Source organism: Trichoderma asperellum, chromosome 6, assembly GCF_020647865.1.
Source record: "Trichoderma asperellum chromosome 6, complete sequence".
In the NCBI taxonomy this organism is placed as follows: domain Eukaryota; kingdom Fungi; phylum Ascomycota; class Sordariomycetes; order Hypocreales; family Hypocreaceae; genus Trichoderma; species Trichoderma asperellum.
Genome location: NC_089420.1, coordinates 3,529,475 through 3,549,743, shown reverse-complemented (window position 1 = coordinate 3,549,743; position 20,269 = coordinate 3,529,475). Strand labels below are relative to the sequence as shown.

The 20,269-nt window shown below is 44.8% G+C and overlaps 6 protein-coding genes across 6 annotated transcripts; 2 read left to right on the top strand and 4 right to left on the bottom strand.

Annotated features, from left to right (window-relative positions):
• Positions 1–215: 215 nt before the first annotated feature.
• On the bottom strand, positions 216–2,360 carry TrAFT101_010608 (uncharacterized protein). The gene is made up of 5 exons (XM_024905600.2): positions 2,109–2,360; positions 1,643–2,056; positions 604–1,580; positions 409–552; positions 216–357 (listed from the first exon to the last, which is right to left on the bottom strand). Exons 1-5 carry the CDS (start codon positions 2,259–2,261, stop codon positions 324–326), a joined length of 1,722 nt encoding a protein of 573 aa, XP_024755439.1. The 5' UTR covers positions 2,262–2,360; the 3' UTR covers positions 216–323.
• Positions 2,361–6,488: 4,128 nt separating this feature from the next.
• On the top strand, positions 6,489–7,702 carry TrAFT101_010607 (uncharacterized protein). Its single transcript, XM_024902846.2, has 2 exons — positions 6,489–6,932; positions 6,984–7,702. The coding sequence occupies exons 1-2, from the start codon at positions 6,539–6,541 to the stop codon at positions 7,388–7,390; spliced, it is 801 nt and encodes a 266-aa protein (XP_024755438.1). The 5' UTR covers positions 6,489–6,538; the 3' UTR covers positions 7,391–7,702.
• TrAFT101_010606 (uncharacterized protein) lies at positions 7,655–9,705 on the bottom strand. The gene is made up of 5 exons (XM_024901379.2): positions 9,410–9,705; positions 9,091–9,348; positions 8,790–9,038; positions 8,434–8,740; positions 7,655–8,373 (listed from the first exon to the last, which is right to left on the bottom strand). Exons 1-5 carry the CDS (start codon positions 9,605–9,607, stop codon positions 7,793–7,795), a joined length of 1,593 nt encoding a protein of 530 aa, XP_024755437.2. The 5' UTR covers positions 9,608–9,705; the 3' UTR covers positions 7,655–7,792.
• Positions 9,706–13,309: 3,604 nt separating this feature from the next.
• Positions 13,310–15,250, top strand: TrAFT101_010605 (uncharacterized protein). Its single transcript, XM_024911104.2, has 5 exons — positions 13,310–13,571; positions 13,625–14,107; positions 14,168–14,613; positions 14,671–14,879; positions 14,933–15,250. Exons 1-5 carry the CDS (start codon positions 13,413–13,415, stop codon positions 15,199–15,201), a joined length of 1,566 nt encoding a protein of 521 aa, XP_024755436.1. The 5' UTR covers positions 13,310–13,412; the 3' UTR covers positions 15,202–15,250.
• On the bottom strand, positions 15,196–16,323 carry TrAFT101_010604 (uncharacterized protein). The gene has a single exon (XM_024902150.2). It carries the CDS (start codon positions 16,171–16,173, stop codon positions 15,286–15,288), a length of 888 nt encoding a protein of 295 aa, XP_024755435.1. The 5' UTR covers positions 16,174–16,323; the 3' UTR covers positions 15,196–15,285.
• A 439-nt stretch (positions 16,324–16,762) lies between these two features.
• TrAFT101_010603 (uncharacterized protein) lies at positions 16,763–19,998 on the bottom strand. The gene is made up of 5 exons (XM_024901372.2): positions 19,726–19,998; positions 19,065–19,668; positions 18,385–19,011; positions 17,932–18,319; positions 16,763–17,862 (listed from the first exon to the last, which is right to left on the bottom strand). Exons 3-5 carry the CDS (start codon positions 18,890–18,892, stop codon positions 16,998–17,000), a joined length of 1,761 nt encoding a protein of 586 aa, XP_024755434.1. The 5' UTR covers positions 18,893–19,011; positions 19,065–19,668; positions 19,726–19,998; the 3' UTR covers positions 16,763–16,997.
• Positions 19,999–20,269: the final 271 nt, after the last annotated feature.

Sequence of the window (20,269 nt, the reverse complement as noted above, 5' to 3'; positions counted from 1 at the left end):
CTGGATTATAACGTCTCCCATTACCGCTGCCTCTATGAGACATCGATATTAAGCGTCTCCGTCGTTCAATGCGATATCGACATCAGCAACGGATATGTGGACAACGGTGACGAACCGCCAGTGCCTGTCTTGGATATTGGGGAAGAGGATAACTGCGTCGCATATAATGGTGCGAATGATCATAACTAGAGCCTTCAAATCATCACACATGTGCCTGTTCTCTCGTACTGTCCATGAATAAGTGGATTTTTAGCGATTTATTATTTATGGCTTCTTATATACACGCCATATTAGAAATGGCTACAATGATAATGGCTCAAGTTTTAACAGTATTGGCAAGCTCCTTCGGGGCAGTAACTATAATACAATTAGCAAATTGTTCATCCTTATAGACAAGTGGATACCAACCCGTGATTGCAGGTAAAGCTGCAAAGACCATCGTAAGATGATGGTTCACCGGCAATTGGGCAGCCGTTGCGGCCATTCGTCGGTGGTGGCGTTGAAGGGCCAGTGCTGGTACAGACACAAGGGCCCGGCGGGCAGTAGCCATAACTAAGAATGTGAGTTCTAGATGACCAGAAGTAAATGGAGAGTGTGTCTTACGAGCAAGCGAATTGGCAGAGGCCAGTGAAGTTTCCGGACTCGCCCGGAGCCACAGTTCCGGCATTGCAGTTAGTAGGCGTGGGAGAGCCAGGAGAGCCGCCGCCAGTTGTGCTTGTGGGAGGGTTCGTTCCCAGTGAAGGGGTAGGCTTGCAAGTTGTAACCTGCAGTCCGGCAGTCAACTGAGTGAGACCGTCAGGAGGGAGAGGGTCGGAGAAACCAGCAGGGAGAGTGCCGACGTAAGCATTGAAGTTGTAAAGACCACAAGTGCAAACAGCAGTAATATCCATCAGCGAGGTTCCAGACAACACATTCGCGCCGTTACGTGCCAGAGTGAAAGTCTGTTGACCAAGGGCAGCAGGGACAGTAAAGATATTGGCGCCTGCAGCTGCGTTGAAAGTTTGGGAGTTGCTACCCGACTTAACAGTGAGGGTACCGGCAGACTTAAGGAGGGTGACAACGTAGACGGTATCACTCAAAGTCTGGTAACCATCAGGACGACCTAAGGAATCAGTAGAATCGCAGTTAAGGCTGTTCAAGTTTCGGCGGTACCAGTAAATAACCTGATCCTGGGTGATGTAGTTGGCAACATTAGTGTCGCCATTCTTATAGGCAGCAATGAAAGGCTTGGAAAGATCAAGGAAGCCGTCATGAGGCATATCATTGGCCCACTTGGAAGAGCCATCATCGCTATGCTCAGAGCTGAGAGGTCCGACGTAATGAGACTCGCCGTAATCATTCCAAGTGACAATCTCCACCATGGGGAAGCCCTGTTGAATGACCTCGTTCCATCGGGTGAAGAGCAGATCACCAGAGGGAAAGACCCAGTTCTTGCTAGAAAAGTGGGTAGAGAACCAGGGAGAAACGGGAGCGAGATAAGTCTTTCCGTTGAGCCAGCTCTCGTAAGCAGAATCACCTTCAGCAACAGTGATATTCACACCATTGGAGGGAGCCCGGTTGTTGCCGTTGCTGTCCCAAGCCTATTGGAGAGTGAGCAAGACTTCCACTTATACGTCGTAATTAATCAAGGCGATGTACTCACCTGCCAGTTCAAAGCACCATCAATGGCAGAAGTATCGGTGTTAGGGTGGAAGTTGGGAACAAAGTAGACATTAGAGCCAGCACCAGAGCGGACGGCATTAACATCGAGACCATCGCCAATGAAGGACGAGGCAAAGACTCGGCCATTGACTTGGAGCTGGGCAGCGTTGCCAGCATATTGAGCAATCTTCTGGCCCACGCCGGTGCCGTTGGAAGTACTCCAATAGCTAAAGTCAAAGGAAAGGAAGACTTTCATGCCATTGTTGGCGGCGGACTGATAAGCATAGCCGAGTTGCGTGTCGGTATAAGAATCAAGACCAATGTTCAAGGCAAAGGCATCAATGCCATAGGCCTTGGCACGCTGCATATCAGCATCATAGTCGCTTGGGCCGGTACGTTGTCCAACAATGCCAATCTATATAAAACGTTAGATTGTGTATATGCCATAAATTCAACTGTAAACCAACCATGAAATGAGCAAAGACCAGGCGGTTGCCAGAAGCTGCACGCTCTTCGAGAGATCGGACCTCGACTTCGGCGCTAGCCAGGGAGGACAAGGCTGCGGCCACAGCGAAGGCGGTCAAGCCAGCGCGGCGGAGAGCCCCTACTATCGATTTCATTATGAATGTGCCAAAGAGGTGACTGCGAGAAGATTTGGCGAGCCGCTTGGCATGGTCGAGTCTCTTTCTCCTTCACGGGCTTCATCCTGTCCTTTATATTTCTGCGACAAATCCGATATCCGACGATGGTGAGATGATTATCCTTCCAGAATAGCTTTGATGCCTATTGATAGTAAACCTGGCGAATAGGCGGACGAAAGGGGCAGGAGTCTGCGGGAACATCGTGCCAGCCCCCTATCGCTTTAGGAAGCTGAAATCCGCCACTAGATCGGTCCGAAGCCATTTTGCGGGCTGAGTTCGCTGGAACACAGTCATCATGCTACTAATAGATGCCCACAGGAGCCTAGTGTACGGAATAAATTAATGCCTGCCTGTTAGCGCCATATTTCGCTGCCGAACTGAGGGCCACAAGCTATGAGCGTTCCTCTGAGCCATGAGGCAATGCCGAATAACTGGTTATTAAACGCGGGATCGGCGGAGACTTGCAGGGTTTCTTCTCTGAATTGATTACTATGTTAGGTATATGATTACAGGACCTGTCCCTCACAATTTGGTGCTATTGTTTCTTCACTCATGAAACAACGACGTTATCTAATTTTCAGAATCAGATCTTGGCCTTAAATTCCAATTTCCCGCCATTCTTCTTATTATGATCAATAGCTACAAAGCTTGGAGGTTTTAAAATCACAGATGTTTAATAGTCCAACACTGCTAACAAATGCAATTGACCGAATATATTTCCGCCTGAGACCGGCAATTTAAAATCTCGGCAATTCGACCCAGAGCTTCACATATCCGTGTCCCCACAAATTATGCATGCTGCTGGACTGAGCATTCTCGTAGCTGCTGATGCCAACGTTACTAGCTAGCCTATTTTCGAACAGTTTTGCTCAATAAGAATTTAGCAATACAACTCAATGAACACTGCGAGAACCTAGAATGATCCATCAATTGCCATATCAATGCGACTCATGATACTTGAGACAGAATAAAATAAACCAATCCCATAATACTTGACATTCGAGACCGCCTTTTAGTTACCTAGCTGAAGCCAGGATCTAGAATTATCTTCCCCTACGGAGTAGATGCTATGGAGTAGTCAGACAGCTTCGACTAGGAACCAATTTCAAGGAACGTGTTGTTAACTCAGCAACGCTATGGCTACTGGAGACAGGTGCACAGACGGAATGTCAGAGCGGAGACAACTCTGGGTGATTAGAACAAAAGACAAGATGGTCATGCGATCCGTACACATTCCTAAATTTCTTACGAAGTACAAGTATTCTTTATATTAACTTCAGGCATAATAATAACCCCAAATGCAGTTAGAGCCATGCAGATTCGAATCTGCAGCAGCGACTGTTTATACATTCGCCAGGAGCGGCGCGCGCGCACCGGTTTAGGGCTATGAAAACGAAGATTTGTGGGCGTTGAATATGAATTCGAATAAACTTCAAGCAAAGGAGGAGGGATGAGATTTTGTAAAAGTAAAAGCTATATAGTTGAGTTGATCGGGCCTAAGGCTATTATAATAACGTTACCAAAAAAATGTTTGTAATATGCGAGAGTGTCTCTTCCAACATCCGTCTCTATGAGATGAGAAACAAATATCGGGTTGCGTTTTGCACTATTACCCACGGATAACTCCAACGCTGGGTTTGCAATATCCCTGCTCTAGGCAGAAGTTAAAGCCGGTTTACAGATGCATACCGCTTGATTGCTTATAAGCATTTGTAACGAGGCTGGAGTCGGAAGGGTTACGGCATCGGGTCGGGAATATCGGGGGGTGGGGAAGTCATACATACACAGCGATTCTAAATAGCGTCTTGTCCCATGAAGGACGGACTCTTACATCGAATGTTGTTGATGGGAATATTACTGGGACTAGCTGAGCTGTCAGTTGGTAGACCCACTCAAATAGCCTGTTGCCCTAATATATTTGGGGGGCGATTTTGCGCGATTGGTGGAATATGACAACCGGATATATGATGCCAAGTCGAAACATCAGCTAGCAGTATTAGTGTCTACTCCGAATACAGCACGATCGTATTAGAAAAGTAAAGTTAACCTTACAACATTAGTATAATCTCTTATGATATATTTATTTACTGACTAACCCGCACAGGCAGCCTTCAAAGTGATTACAATATACAGGGCCGGCATAAGCAAAACTATTTTCTTTTTTTGTCAGCGTCTCGATTCCGGGCTTTCTGGCTGCCGCATAGAGACTACTATCATAGCCATTACAAACAGCTGACGCAGAAGTCATCGATATTAATGCTTACATAGTTGCCGTATGTAATACAGTGACTATATTGGGTAATACGTAGAAGCATACTCGAGCTAATACGGAGAATCTATTTCTCTGAAAGCTTTGCCTCACTCCCCCAATGCATATTGGTGCTAGACTTCCTCTGGCAGACTAGCTCAAGATAACTAGGTAATATACCCTCGGCAAAATCCGGCCATAGGGCTTGCGGCATGCCAGTACGCTAAACCGTACGGGATTTTATAGATTGAAATTATGCATAGTCTGCAGGTACCAAAGAGTGTGCCACGCATTACCTGCGCTGAAAGCGCTAGGAACGCATAGCTGAGGAGATCTACAGGGCTCCTGGCTATCTCGGATACAACTCTCGCATTTGTGGCCTCGATATACATTACTATCGGAAGAAAGACTTTCAAAATGCCCTCTTCACAGACTATGGTTATCCTATAGTATTATATCTTCTCCAGGATACCATTCAAGTCAACCTAACAGCTGTACACAGAACCTTGTGCCAAGCCACCAAGTTCAATTACCTTCAAAATACATGGTGAGAAAATGCGGCGAAAAAAATAACAGTTGATTTAGTTACACTAGCAGGCTAATGAAGCTACTTTCTGATTATTTCTTCTTGTGCAGGTAAAATAGCTGTATTCTGCAAGACGATAAGCTGGGCTGGCTTCGACTTTTGGGAGATAATTTTGTAGCTGCTTTGTCATCGGGCTAAGACGAAAACCTGCCTAGTTTAGACTAGATTCTAGAGCGATGTTTAATGGTCACAGGTGGCTCGGATTCACTAATAATAGAATGGCCGTGTTTCTCAGAAGATATTGCCGCAAAATACTTGGGTAGCGCATTAAACTCTAGCTCTCTCTAAAGTGCTATGACGAATTTCAGTCTCTTTATCAACAAGAAATATCTTTAAAGTTAGGAGGAGATCAGGGGAAGATGATTTCAACGTTCCCAAACCCGCTACCAGGTCTAGTAAGTCAGCTTTTGTTACCTTCAGCTGAAATCTCACTGAGCCCCGTAATTCAGCGCTGTATTATAACACGACATAATGAGATAGATGTACAACAGCATCGGATGTAATAACCCTGTATATCGGAGTTAAAGAACAAGCTGTAAATTTTTTCGATCATAAGAATCACTTTTGCGTCTTTTCTTGCCTTTTTCTTCCCCTCCCCTCAGCACTAGCTTTTCATCACAGGGAAATGCCGAGCAGGTTTAGAAGCCGCATAGCCCTAAGGGTACCATATGGGCCTAAGAGTCGTCCATTTAGTAGTAGCAACAAGATGCTTTCCGGTTCTAAATTATGAAATCTCTTTGCTGGCATCCAGGGCGTAAAGGTCCGGAAACTGCGTAAATATTTTCTGTAGCTGTTTCCGTATTTTTGTTTTCTTTCTTTCTTTCTTTCTTTCTTTCTTTCTTTCTTTCTTTCTTTCTTTCTTTCTTTCTTTCTTTCTTTCTTTCTTTCTTTCTTTCTTTCTTTCTTTCTTTCTTTCTTTCTTTCTTTCTTTCTTTCTTTCTGTTTCTTACGGTACTTAATGCTTTCACAAGGCTGTGGACGTATTTACTTAGGAATGAGGCGAATGAAGTAGCGTAGCAATTACTTACAAAACGTAGAACAGCTCATGCGAGTCACTACACCGTTATTTCTTCCCAAATAGGAAACTTTGCTAGCCGGCTGTTTCAATCTCAAAGTCTCTCAGTCGTAACCTATTACATGATTATCATTTATGCTATATTCATGTGTATGGTTTTTTGAATGCAGGATTTAGCGGAATCTTTTGGCTTACCAACGGTCTTGTCGCGAAATTTGCCCGAGTTTCTCCGCCGCTCTTGAGCTACTGCCTCGCTTTGCGACAAGTGATATAATGACGGAAGATCTCGGAGAGCCGTATACTTCACTGATCTTCTTTAAAGTTCCTACTCCCTCCTTGTAACCATTAGAAGCATCTCAGATTCTACCCTTCACAATCTATACTTTCCGATATATTTTTTTTTAATCATGTTCGCGCCCGTCCAGCGCATCACAAAATCCCTCAAGCCACAGACTGTTGTATTAGGTGCTACGCTCGTGTTTGCTGCTGTAGCTAGCGGCACATACAGCTTTAGAATATACAATCGATATATTCGAAAATACCAGATACATATTCGACCAGAGATAGGTGTGTCGGACTCACTTACCAACTCAAACATAGTCCGCACCCTAGTCAACCCTCACAGCCATGTTGCCATGGGAGACTCTCGCTCAGTCGTTTTGACAACGCACTCAGGACAGGAGGCGCCATCGGATGAGGCCATCCTCTCCGCACTTGTAAATGGCTTTTTCTCAGGTCCAGTTTTTACGCCAGAAAGAATTGCACTTCGACTTTTAGGACTCCAATTGGTGAAGTTTGAAGGTGGGTTTGCTAAGAGCAATGATAATTCCTGCAGGGCTCATCATGGAATAGGCTTGGCACCGACATCACAACATATCTGGAATACTTCACAGATGCCCAATACTCATCTTCCTGCCAAAACAGCAATATTATGGGGATGTTTCCAAGTCGCCAATATTGAGTTATCGAGCTCTACATATGGAGATAATAAAAGTATAATTGATATTGTCTTCGGTAATAATAAGGGGCAGTTTGCTGGCTGCCATCGATTTTCTATCAAACGACTCGAGGCAAAGTCTCATTCCCAGAGAGAGCCTACACAATTTCACATACAGTTGGAATGCATTGTCTGTAATCCAACCGTTAATAAGCCGATTGGTATTAGCTTTCTGGGAGGATTTCACATCATATACGCAAATATGCTTTTTAGGGATGCTGTGACAGAGGCAAAGCACAGGCTAAGTCTTAGCAGTGCGTAATAAATGCCATGCCGAAAAGTGAAGTTTTTCTGGCAAAAGAAAAGTTCACAATTTGTAAAACTAATGTACATTAAAAACTCTCCATTTCACAGCTGCCGGCAACAGCTATTACAACTCTACATAGATTTAGAAGATGATTGGGCTTCAAATGGATGGCGGAAAAGTAAAACTGTGGCTGCCTGGCTTACTGTCTCCATCAGACCTACAAACATATCATATTAAACAGAGTATTTCGGGACATAGCCGGTTCGAAGTCATGCTAATTTGAACTGGTTTTATGAACATGAAATAGGGACTATAATTAATTTCTACTGCACAGAGGTTTAAAATATAAATTATCTCTATAGCCATAATGTTTCGAACTACACGCTGTGTTTGGTCCTTTCATTTAGCTTTGTTGTATTACTCGTTCTCCCTCACATCGATCACGGTCGATTTGAACTTCCGAGCAGCAATACGACGATTGAATAAGATGTCGCTTTCACGGTAAGTGCGGTGCTTCAGCTCAGGGAGGAAGAAGTAGGCCATAACCCAGCAGACACAAGCAGTGCTTCCCCAGACGTAACCACATTTACCCGCAAGATTCCATCCGGTGGGGTTTAGGAGCCGTGAGGCCAGGTAAATCATGGGAATTTCCGCAACATAGTATGCAGCACGACCGACGCCAGTGCTTAGAGCTCGAAGCCGGACAGAGGATGTCTCAGAAATAATCGTATACGAGATTGGTCCAAGACTACCAGCAAAAACGAAAGAGATGATGATACCGAGACAGGCTTGGGCATAGTTGGTTGATTGGCTCTGAGGAATGGAGGCGCAAATGCCAAGAATGAATAGAAGGGTGATATTGGTGGCAGTTCCCCATAGATAGATAGTTCGTCGGCCAAACCATGCAGTTAAAAACCAAGAACAAGCGTTGGCAACAAATTGAAGACAAGAATTGATCAAGTTTAGCTGGAAGGCACGATCGGATCCGATGCCAGCTTCTAATCAGGGGGTTAGCGATCTATGCTGGAAGACAGTCACACGGAAAGTATGCTACTCACGCTCGAAGAAGAAAGTTGCCTGATTGGCGATCAAATTACCAGCAAAGTTCTGAGACGCGTACATCAAACAGGTAATGGTTGTTCGTCGTAAATCAGTACCTTTGAAGAGATCAAGAATTGTGGGAGCACCGCCCATCTGTTTTTCGATCTCAACTGTACGTTCCATCATGGCCAATGTGTTTGCTGAATTCTGTCCAGATTTACCGCCAAGGCGCTCAATGGACCGAAGGGCTTCGTCTTTGCGTCCGCGACGAATCAGCCACCATGGAGATTCAGGAGCTATAAAGATAAGGACTAAGAGAGGAGTCTATTCAAGTCAGTACTTGTCTCTGCTAAATTTAAAACTCGATACTCACGGGGAAAATCCACTGAAGTGCAAGAGGTACTCGCCACGCCCACTGATCATCACGTTTATTATAACCAAGGGTAGCAGCCGCGACGATGATCGAACCGATAGACCACGCCATCTGGAGGGTAGCTGTGCAGGCGCCTCGAAGGGGGAGGGGAACAATTTCGCTAGCATATGCAGGGGCGTTCGCAATGAAGAACCCCCAAGGGACACCTTCCAAGGCTTGTCCGACAACAAGCAGTGTAAGTGAGTTGGCCTTTGAGATCCTAGTTAGATATTGAAATCAAAAAGCGGTCAATGCTACTCACAAAGAAAGATATCAAAATCGTAGCGTTCATAAGAACCAGCCCCAGAATAGTAGTCCAACGGTATCCGAGACGGTTTGTAATAGGACCAGCGAGGAAAACACCGACAAAGGCACCGCATTGGCCGGATTGGAAAAGAGCACTCTGCCATTTGGTTGGAATTGTCCAACCGGAACCTTCAACGAAAACACCGAATTCTTTTTGAAAGGCACTTTGTGCGACAAAGTTACCGTTCAAGAACATATCGAAGGATTCCATAACCTAGCAGGCATTAGTTGCTATATTACGCAGACTATGGCTCGATGATGGAGAATAGACTCACAATAGTAAAACACATGATGAAAGCCCATAGGCACGCCCAGGGATGTGTCTTTACCGCCTCCCAAACACCCATCTCATGCTCTTGGTTTTCACCATCGATGGCATCACTTATCAGATCCTTGTTACCAAGAACCTCTGAATTCGGAACATCGACATGAGCTGCACCGACGTGCAGGTCATCCTGTTTTTCTGATGACATTGTGTCTTGGGTGCTCACTGTCTCTCACTTGATTAAACGCAATGTCACCTTTGAGAACAGAATAGCTTTCGAAGAGAATGGGGAAAAGGACAAGCATGGGGTTTATATATTTTGATATCCACGATTCTCGGCCTTATCCAGTTCACTGTGTCTTATAATACGCGCTTCAGCTTTCAAGGTTATGCGCGATGTTGCTTAGTACACAGGCCAATATGCAGGTCCCTGTCTGAGTCCGCAGATGTGATAGGTGCGCATCTGAAGGACCAATAAATTTCCGCGCCTCTGCTTACTGGGGCAAGCGTTGCCTCTCTGTGGCCAGTGCCTCGTCGTCTCAGATTGGACCGCTTCTCTTACTGAGGATCCCCATCCTTGCCCCGTTTGGGCAATTGACCAATAGTTGGCTTTGCCGAGCGAAATATCCCCGTTTTCTCCGTATAGATTCTGGAAGAATCTAACCGATACAAGTCAAGTGCGGGGAACTAGACTCTTTGCAAGTCTGGAGAAACTGGGCTACCCCAAGGCTAACGCCTATGAGGCCATGACGAATACCTATATGCTTGGTTGTACTCTGGGGTAGTTGTACTCCATAGTTGCCTAACAGCGAGAAAATTAACTCAAAAGACAGCAACAAAGTTAAAATTGACATGTGCTTCTCACCATAATCCAAGTCTTGGAGCTATTTTAGCTGAATACTACGTATTACACAATTTCTGTTTCTCCATCAGTTTGACCGAGAGAACCGTCAGGTAATATTACGCCTCACACGATGTCCCTAGCAGCTACAAGGCATACACTGGTGGCAAAAAGAAAACAGCTCTTTAATTGATCGGATGATTCTCTGGATCTTTTGATATATCCCCAATCTCCTCGCATGAACTTGATAGCAAATTACAAGGCAAGCAGCAATACTCCGCATATGCGGAGTAAATATGGGCTCAAGAGAGAGAGAGTGGGGGAGGGGTGTGGGGGAGGGTCGATTGATGCGTTCTCCAGTTGCCAGCTCAGATGAATGCAACGTTTTGATGGAAGGAAAACACGTTTATTCGGCAGCAATGATCTCCAAACCCCAGTCTTAGCGGGTGGAAAGCCGCATAAACTATTCAAAAATCTCGACTAGCGTATCGTCCAATCCCAGCTCAAAACGGCTCCTCGTCTGGTTCTCAAAACTTGCCCTCGAGAATTGCATTAGAGCTTCAGTAATGGCTAGTTCTTGTTCTAGAGCAGTTGTGCTGGAATTGTCTGCTTCAGCCCAATTTTGGTACTACTGATACGAAATCGCGCGATATGGTGCACTAACGTGTCAACAGCCTCTCTTAAATCCGCAGCGTTGTCATGGTAGTAGTTTGCTCAGCCTATATAGCAACTGCAGTAAGCCAATCGATATTGTCCCCCTCGGGATGTATTCGGAGTTTCTATCTCACTTTACAAGCTAATTCATGAATTTAAGCCCTCAGCACTCTAAGTAATCCCAAATGCGATTTCTGTGGCTTCGACTCGCGTCCTCGGGCCTATAAACTGCATGCTCATCTAGACTAGGCGCTCATTGGCAAAGTTAAAGCTTTGTCTATTCATTTCGCCGATAATGATCGCGGAAGCCATGTTCCATAGTAATCTCATACAATCAAGATACATGTCACAGTGTGCATATTTGTTGCGAGCTTATAGTTAAAGAGACTGTAGGCAGATTGGAAATCGTTGCCCTTGTCACGCTGCTATTCGTTTGAAAGGAAATTGTACCGTAATCAGCCTGTACCTTAGTTTACCGTATTGAGTCTATGGTGGGGCTTCCCCTTCCAAGCTTGAAGCATTTCGAACGCTATCAAGCGATGTACTTACTTAGTTGCAGTAATAACTGACTCTGCTCTTGAATAACTCTTTTCTAACAACATAATCATTTTCTAATATGTGAAAGAAGCATTTTAAACTTTCGGAAGCTTTAACATAAAAAAAAACACTTACGCGGTAGCACGTGGCGACAGATACCAATAATTACTTGAAAATGCAAACACATATCGAAGAAATGATCTGGCGTGATAGATTCTGCGCTAAAATATATGCGCTTCTTAGAAGAACGTCAATGGAAATAGTTGAGATGCCTGCCTCTGTAGCTATCACGATAAAGAACTCACTAGATTTAGCTGCATAACTTGAGCGGCTTACCCTTCAGTGCACCAATTCCTAGCTAACTGCTAGGTAAATCCGGGGATCCTAGTCCATTTCTTGTTACCGACATTTTTTCCTTGAAGCGGTGTAGATAATCGGTGGGATCAAATTTGCTGAGATGAAGGCCGCCTTTCCAGGGTAAATGATTCACATCTAGTGAAGTACCGCACGTGTACCTAATGCGCAGCTTGCATATGAAAAAATTTCGGTGTTGCGACGACGACGACGACGACGACGACGACGATCATGAGTTAAATGACTTGCTACCTCGAGAAAGCAATTATTCTTCCATAGAGGTAATGACGATTCATTACTAACATAGCTATCTGTAACTATATGATAACTATGCGGTTGGGTTTAAAATTTCTACGAAAAATAAAATTATTAAATCAACAAAGGAATTTCATAGACTGACTTTGCACTTGACAATCCGCTAGACCGCCATGACAAGCTACTTTCAGCCTATAGTTCGATCTCACCTCCTGCAATCTCGTTTCGGCTGTCAACTCTGTCGTGATCTGCCAGCCCACAGCTGGAGGCTCAAATTGCCATCGCTAGCTGTTTTGGGACCGCTACAGACAGCCCCTACAACTGAGAGGAGATGTCTGACGACTATTGTCGTAGGATGAACTCTTCTGCTAGTAGTATATAGGATTCGCGCTCTTACATACCGATAATTCCTTTGAATCAACGCAGCAGCCGATGGATGGTAGATCATTAGAGGAGCTACTTCTCTTGTTTACGCCACGGTACATGCATTGTACCAAGGCCAATGCACAAAGTGCGTCATGGATAATGTCGCCTGCTTTCAATGGACTGTTATGGTGTCTGAGCCAGCAAGGCATGCATAAATGGCGATGAAGTCAATAAGAGGACGAAAAGTAGGCCATGTAATTCGATTTTTTTAGAAGACTATTATACAGTTGCTCTTTCCCTCATCAATCTGCTTCTAAATTCAGCGATCGCGAGGAGATGAAATATCGTATCTGTGATTTGGGAAGTGTCATTGAAGATCGCTGCGGGGCTTCAGGCAAACTGCTTTGCAAAAGTGCCAACTGAAGGCAGCCTCCGAAAGTGGGCGATGAAAATTCATAACAGCAAGGTATAAGATCCTTCAAACGCAGCTTTTCTCTAGGCCTCGGACTTCGGGCTAACTGCCCTATGTACAGGTCTACGGTGCAGACGAAGATGCGCTGTTTTATGAGATTTCGCATCGATTCAGTCGATAGTAGCGCGAAATACTAGCACTAACTTGGCGAGACCAGCTGTCAATCCGCCGAGGATCTCGAAAAATTGTTGTGAGGAAGGCGATGGAGCCGTTAACGGCGATTACTGCCCGATTCAATGGACAAGCAGCTGGGATGTGACGCACTACGGCAGGAATCAATGCAAGTGTTCTATAACAGACCAAATGTCCCTGGTAGCCTCGGCCGTCTTTAGGCACTGCTCCGTTGACAACGCAGCAATTGTTCTTATGCAGGGAGTAGCTCTGTAACCGGCAAACAGCTAATCATGTTTGTACCACCAGTAAAGTCGTATCCGCTTTTCGACGAATAACTATAGTGGATGAATCTCCCTTCTCAATTGCAGTTGTCTACCTACACCTGTATTCTACTTTGACTGACTTGCTCAGTTTCGTAGGATGCGTCTCTTCGGCCTCGCCCTGCCGCTGCTCCTGCGGTCGGAAATTGTTAATGCAGCATACACCTTGAGCGACGTTGAGGCTCAGATATCATCACACCTTGCCCGTAATACCGCCTACACTGCAGTATCCACTCCCCCATCGGGCTGTCAGCTGGCAGTAAGCTTTCCTGGCCCAGACTGCCAATCCTGATAAGTGTTGACATATCTTAGTGCGGCTTCTTAGCCTTCTCTTTACCGTCGCAGCTGTCGTATCCCGACAGCTCAACATATGAATTCGAGGAATCGCGATACTGGTCACAACAGCAAGCTCTCACTAGACCTGCTTGTCGATTCTCCCCCGCATCACCAGAGGAAGTGTCTTTGGCCGTTCTAACTTTTCGCGTCACTCAGTGCAAGTTTGCCGTCAAAAGTGGTGGGCATGCTGCTTTCGCAGGCGCCTCAAATATTGACAATGGCGTGACAATCGATCTTATTAACCTGAACCAAATTGTGCTCTCTCCTGACAAGACACAGGTCTCTGTTGGCCCTGGAAACGTCTGGTATGACGTTTATAATTACCTCCAGCCTCACAACGTCACTGTGATTGGCGGGAGGGTATCGGCTATTGGCGTAGGAGGTCTGACCTTGGGAGGTGGAATGTCGTTTTTTTCTAGTCAGCATGGATGGGCATGTGACAACGTCAATTCTTTTGAGGTGCTACCTACTCTGCATGACGTCTAGGGAGAATTGGAAGACTGACGAATTCATGAATAGGTCGTACTTGCAGACGGCTCAATCCGCCAAGTGAGCTACTCGTCCCCGTATTCTGATTTGTACTGGGCGCTTCGCGGCGGAGGGAATAACTTTGGCATTGTAACACGATTTGATCTCGCGGCCTACCCCCAAGGCGATCTTTGGGCGGGCTCAGATACTTTTCTGTATACAAATCAGACGGCAGCTGCTATCAACGACGCTTTCTATTACCTTGGCATTAATGCTCCCTCGGATCCGTATGCTCAAGTTATCATTGCGTACGCTTATGCCCAGTCGGAAGATCTCTTTGTTATTGCCTCAGATCTACAATACGCAAAACCAGTCGCCAATCCTCCAATTTTACAGAATTTCACTTCGGTTCCCGGTGCTATCGCCAGCACACTCCGTATCACAGACCTCTCTAATCTCACAGTCGAGTTCAACAACTCCAACCCAGGTGGTTTCCGGTATGCTTTCACTATTCAGAGGTGACTTGCTGGCTTAGGCTGATCTGTTTATGATAGGCAAACATACTGGACCTTTACAGTCCAAAACAATGCTGCTTTAATGGCTGACATGGTTGCCATCTACATGGAAGAAATTGGGCCAATCAAGAACGTCACAGGAATTGGGCCTTCTATCATCTTTCAGCTCATCACTACTGATATGACCGACCAATTTTCCAAGAATGGTGGCAATGCACTTGGGCTCGCTGGCCAAGGTCCTCTAAACCGTGAGTCACTTCCTTCTTTTCACATTCTATCCCTCTATTAACTATGGTAATAGTAATAAATGTTGATATATCTTGGTCTAATGCTTCGGATGATGATAAAGTCCTCGCGGCCGCGCAAAACATTGTCAACCGCTCCGTCGCGGTTGCACGTGCTAAAGGCCTCGATCATCCATATCTTTACCAAAACTACGCTTCATATCAGCAAGATGTCTTTGCTAGCTATGGAGCAGATAATCTCGCAAAGTTAAGATCAATAAGTACTAAATACGATCCGCAGCGAGTGTGGCAGAAGTTACAACCAGGATACTTTAAGCTAGGATAGTTTATATTCACAACCTCTAACTTGCATTGAATGGAACGAATGATGCCAACTCTACTTCTATTGTAGCTTGTGTCTATACTGATTCTATCTCAAGAGGTAGAACTCCACTAGAGGTCGCAGCGCATCGATTAACTCCGTTTTGCCGTAGTGAACTTTGCTGAGGTCAGACTCAACGTCGACCACACCACCTTTATTTTGAGCGTCATTAGCCTTAATTAGCAGTTCAGCAAGAGTTGAGCTCATTACTCGCTCAAATGCTTCCTTCCATTGTGAGCGAGGAACAGCTTCCACCCGGATTGTCCTCCCCAGTAGCTCGCTTAGAGCCGCGGCCGCGTCATTGGCGCTATATCGGCGTGGACCCTCAGCATGGATTATCTCAACATCTTCCGCAGCAGCGGGCCGCAACAAGATATTCGCAGCAATCAAACCAAGGTCTGGAGCCGAAATGGTAGGGAAGAGCATATCAACCGGGTCGTGAAAGCTTGGTAGGATACCGGACTCTTTGGCTGCTGGGATAGCTCGTCCCCATCCTTGCATATGTTCCGCAGATCGTAGAAACACTTTCTTGCCGGGAACTTTGCTGAGCCGCGTTTCAAAATCACGGCACATTGTCGGCATGCCAATATCATCCGTGATATGAGCACCATAGTCAGAAACTGCGAGCACACGTTGGGGTCGCGCCTCTTCAAGCGCAGTGGCGAGGCTTTCGATAGCTTGTCTCATCTGTCCAGCGGTGTCCTTTAACTGTGGCGCTGGTGGAAGGATAACCTGAACCGTATCTGCACTGCCAATTACCTCCGCGAGGGCTTTGGGATCCTGTAGGTCGGCTACAGAGATCTCACAACCGATCTCTCGTAGCTTGGCTGCTTTTGATGCGTCACGTAGAATTGCTCTAACCGGCTTGCCCGCCTCTCGCAGTGCCTGCGACGTTGCAAAGCCGACTTTTCCGGCAGCCCCGACAATTGCAAACATTTTCAATGTTAATAAATGGAATTGGTAGAGAAAAATAGTTATAAAAGCAGCAAGACTGTATCATACAATGCGCAACTAGGAAGAAGGAAGACTTTCGGAATCAAATATGTCGAGGGGGGGAAGAGTTGGTATTTTCGCTGCCATTGTGCTTGGCCGCTCGTTCATGTGCCGCTAATTTGCTCTTTATATCTAATTGATATCTAACAGCACAACTCTTATTTTAGTGAGTGTCGGTTTTTATATAACTACGTGCATCCTAAAACCGATGAGTAGAATGAAGTTTTGCTGTTCTGCTGCCAGCGGATTAGCGCCTCAAATGATGTAAATCCGACCACCGCTGATCCAGGACAATGTTTCTCCTCGGAGCTGTCACAGTGCTTGGAAAGTCGTGCAGTTAAGGATCATATGTTTTTTTGAGTGCCGCTACAACTTGCTTTTGCTACCCCGCCACAGCTTTATAAACAGTATAGCATAATTTTGCACTGCCTACCTAATATTTGATAGTTTGAGATGGCGCTAGAATCAGCGCACTTTAGCATTCGCATTGAAACATGCTACATTTACGATTAGTGACCTCTATATACATGTACTCAGTTTTGTATATACGCACCAGACCTGTACAGAACCACCAAGTCCAGTGGCCTTGATAATTGGTTGTATTTGTGCTTTTTCTTTTCCTACATACAAGTATTAAATCCTAGTCTATAAAAAACCCTCGAGTCTATAGTGCCTTTTCCATTTATTAATGATATTTTAACTAGATTTAATATTAATCTCCATTTGGATAATACGATATTAATGTCGCGACCAAATTGTGTATGTTTTTAGCCAACTCTTGTCAATGTTATGTTGAAAGCAGCGTTCGAAATCCGACTTAGCCTGCCTCCTTGTCCATAGCTGAATATAAAATTCTCTATACTTTTGAGGTCATATGCCGCTCGATCCAATTCGAGCCAGGACTGGCAACTACCATTTTTCCACACCAATTTTGCTTCCTCTGCGGATTCCTCTGCATCAGTGGTAGTATCATAAACAGCGCGCCATGACCTTTGAGTCATGCCATCTGAATTTTGACCGACGAGATTTGTTGGATAAAATAGAGCGTTAACATAAGAAACTTTGGCGATGGAATTCTGGTTTGCTGAGAGGGCGTTAAGGCTATATAAGTCGGGGTGATGAAGCACATCGAAACCCCGAACGATAAATTTCTCCATCGTCAAATTATTTTCTGTGTCGACATTCAACGTGATGGTGGAGTTTGTTGAATCATCAGCATACGTGCCATTTAGCGCCTCCAGTGCGGTAGCTTCGGTCCGCCCTGCCTTGTCTACCGCTGGAATAAGCTCTTCGATAATGGCACTGAAAATTTCAGATGGCATGTTTTCGCTGACTTCAGCACCAGCAACAAGAAGTGCAACCGAGATATCGAAATCAGGAATCAGTCCAAAAACAGCATGATAAAGGCCCAGATCGCCACTCTTGGTATACAAGTCAACAATACGACCATCGGCTGCTAGCTGGTCACTCCGAAGAATCTCCCAGGGTGCGCCAACGGAATATCCCCACGAAGAAGTGTGACTGCGTGGTTTCATCCATTCTCGGGTTCGGCGTGGGCTAAGAAAGCGATTACTAAGGATACCTTCAGCAAAAGCGATAAGATCTGAAGTACTTGAAAACATGCCACCGGCACTATAAATGGGTTAATACAATCGTTTGTCATATTCTGGATAGCGAGATTGAGGAGAGAGCTTTACATACCTTTCGAAAACACCTAAAGTAACATTCCATGTAGTTTCTCCAACCGGAACAAAGCCATTTTCTGAAAATGATTCTACAAATCCGTTGAATGAAGAGCTGTTCATATTGACAATGTCGAAGATATCGTTTTGGATATTGTCAATATAGCTCTTATTAGTGGCGGCATCAATAACCATTCCAAGGATGGCAAAGCCAACGTTAGAATAAGAGGGGCTAGTGTATGGTAGATATACTGGCTCTCTTTGCTGTAAATCTTTGACAAGATCGCCTTTTGTACATGGTGGACTGCCGGGAAGTCCCGAACAATTCGGGCCGGTCCCTTGAGGAATAACCGGTAGCCCAATTGTTTGCCATAGCTGGATAGGAAAGAGTCCCATATCCATAGCCGCTGCATTCAAGTTAGTTTTTAAAATACCACGATGAATGAAAACAAGGGATGCAAAGAGCTCTTACTATCAGTGGCAAGACCAGAAAGATGTGTCATCAAAGAATCGACCGTTACATCTTCCCATCGAATTGCCTCTGCAGGATCACTAGCCACAACATTCTTGAGCTGAGGAATATATTCAAGCACTGAATCATCCAACTGAATAGAAGTTGATTGTAAAGCTGCTAATGCAGGAAATATCTTCGACAAACTTCCCACCCGGAAAATCGTTTTATCATCAATGGCTGCAGTGCCGATATCTGAGAGAACTGGTGGTGTAAAATGATAGCTAAACAGCGGTTCGTCTTCATGTATAGATTTGACCATAATAGAGATACCGCTGGTGTTTAGTTTTGAACTGAAGCTTGAATCGATTCTTGATTTGAGCTTCTGATTGGCCCATTTGACTGCTTCGTTATTGCTAGGAGCCTGTGGCGGTGGAAGTACAGCTCCAAGAGGTGGACATGAACTTGCTATGACAGACGAGAATAGAGGAAAAACAGCTACTGCTGTCGTGGATACAACGGATTTCATGGCTGGATGTGATGGGGGAATTGAAGGAGCCGTGCAAAAGTGTCCAAAAGACTGATAGAAGTTCAATGAGCATAGATGCTGTTTGCAAGTCTGAGGATAATAACACTCTTTTATAGGAACTGGCTTAATAGTTAAATAATCGAAATATAAAGAATAGAAGGATACTGAATACCTAATGCTGCACTACGGCGCGTCAACAGTTAGCGATACTAGGGGAGAGAAATAAGCGCTAAGTTGGATCAGGACACCAAGCCTCAGGGGACAACAAATGTCACTGACGATGTCAAAGTGGCTGAGATTGACGGATTTTGCACTGCCTTTGGAGATTTTACTAGGCTTACAGGCTACATAGCTACGCAACCTAGTTTATTGCTATTTATACATGCAATCCTGAGTATACGTTTTGAACCGAATTGATTGATATATCATACAAAACGTACATTTCTGCGCATATAGCTGATCGATTGCGTGTACTTAATCAATTCAACAGCGGATAAGCCCCGACGTCCTGGCTGCTTATATATGGCACTGACGCAAGTTTTACCCGTACTTTTTCTTTTGAACGCTGAAAAATGATCTATGAAAGTATCATAGGTCATTGAATCTTCATGCAGTTTAACGCACGGTATATCCCGAGTATATTCAGAAGCAGAGATTATTTCGAATCCAATATTTTAGACCGAGATTTTGCTGGTGTCTCTCTCCGATACGCTCATAGAGTCATATAATGGGATGAAAAACTCTATAGTTTCTGTACTACGTCGTTCACTCTAAACCTAGCAAACAAGATCAGCCTAACAGCCATGTTAAACGGAAATAGTAAGCTTGGCTACCAGAAAACATAATGCATCCGATTTTTAGAATGTTAAATGATTCTTCTTTTTATTTTTGACAGAGATAGTAAAGACTGTAAAGCGATACATTTCCGCTCATACGCTACTCATCATGTCTGAGGACTAAGATACTGAAGAGTAGTTAAGTAACTCGCCATCAATGAGAATGGGATTTCGTGGTATTAAGAACGAAAATTCCAAACGAGATAAAACATTTCCAGGAATAATAACTACAAACGGTATAACCTATTTCCTTTAACACAGAGCGGCCTCTAGCCACTTTGATTCCTAAATAGGAAAAAAGGCACATACAGCTCATATTGATTCTGGCTATAGTGCCATGAGATCCATTTAGCCATATTTGTCCGGATATTTAAAAGATTTATGGTTAATAAATCTCCGACCGCTTATATTTCGCTATCTGCGAGCATGCCGAGTTGTCTCCATCACAACTGAATATGTTTGCAACATCAATTGAGGCACGTGGTCCAAATATGTTCTTGGCAGGGCGGTTAATTTGGTCGCCTTCAACCTTCCAATATGG

Excerpts from the sequence above, each read along its gene's own strand:
- TrAFT101_010608 (XM_024905600.2), bottom strand. The coding sequence starts at position 2,261 with ATGAAATCGATAGTAGGGGCTCTCCGCCGCGCTGGCTTGACCGCCTTC. Across the intron at positions 1,581-1,642 it reads ATGGTGCTTTGAACTGGCAG|GCTTGGGACAGCAACGGCAA; the intron begins GTGAGTACATCG and ends ACTCTCCAATAG. Across the intron at positions 553-603 it reads CTCTGCCAATTCGCTTGCTC|TTATGGCTACTGCCCGCCGG; the intron begins GTAAGACACACT and ends TCACATTCTTAG.
- TrAFT101_010607 (XM_024902846.2), top strand. The coding sequence starts at position 6,539 with ATGTTCGCGCCCGTCCAGCGCATCACAAAATCCCTCAAGCCACAGACT. Across the intron at positions 6,933-6,983 it reads CCAATTGGTGAAGTTTGAAG|GCTTGGCACCGACATCACAA; the intron begins GTGGGTTTGCTA and ends ATCATGGAATAG.
- TrAFT101_010606 (XM_024901379.2), bottom strand. The coding sequence starts at position 9,607 with ATGTCATCAGAAAAACAGGATGACCTGCACGTCGGTGCAGCTCATGTC. Across the intron at positions 9,349-9,409 it reads TCATCATGTGTTTTACTATT|GTTATGGAATCCTTCGATAT; the intron begins GTGAGTCTATTC and ends AATGCCTGCTAG. Across the intron at positions 9,039-9,090 it reads CGATTTTGATATCTTTCTTT|GCCAACTCACTTACACTGCT; the intron begins GTGAGTAGCATT and ends AGGATCTCAAAG.
- TrAFT101_010605 (XM_024911104.2), top strand. The coding sequence starts at position 13,413 with ATGCGTCTCTTCGGCCTCGCCCTGCCGCTGCTCCTGCGGTCGGAAATT. Across the intron at positions 13,572-13,624 it reads CATCGGGCTGTCAGCTGGCA|TGCGGCTTCTTAGCCTTCTC; the intron begins GTAAGCTTTCCT and ends GACATATCTTAG. Across the intron at positions 14,614-14,670 it reads TCCAACCCAGGTGGTTTCCG|GCAAACATACTGGACCTTTA; the intron begins GTATGCTTTCAC and ends TGTTTATGATAG.
- TrAFT101_010604 (XM_024902150.2), bottom strand. The coding sequence starts at position 16,173 with ATGTTTGCAATTGTCGGGGCTGCCGGAAAAGTCGGCTTTGCAACGTCG.
- TrAFT101_010603 (XM_024901372.2), bottom strand. The coding sequence starts at position 18,892 with ATGAAATCCGTTGTATCCACGACAGCAGTAGCTGTTTTTCCTCTATTC. Across the intron at positions 18,320-18,384 it reads TTCTGGTCTTGCCACTGATA|CGGCTATGGATATGGGACTC; the intron begins GTAAGAGCTCTT and ends ACTTGAATGCAG. Across the intron at positions 17,863-17,931 it reads ACTTTAGGTGTTTTCGAAAG|TGCCGGTGGCATGTTTTCAA; the intron begins GTATGTAAAGCT and ends ACCCATTTATAG.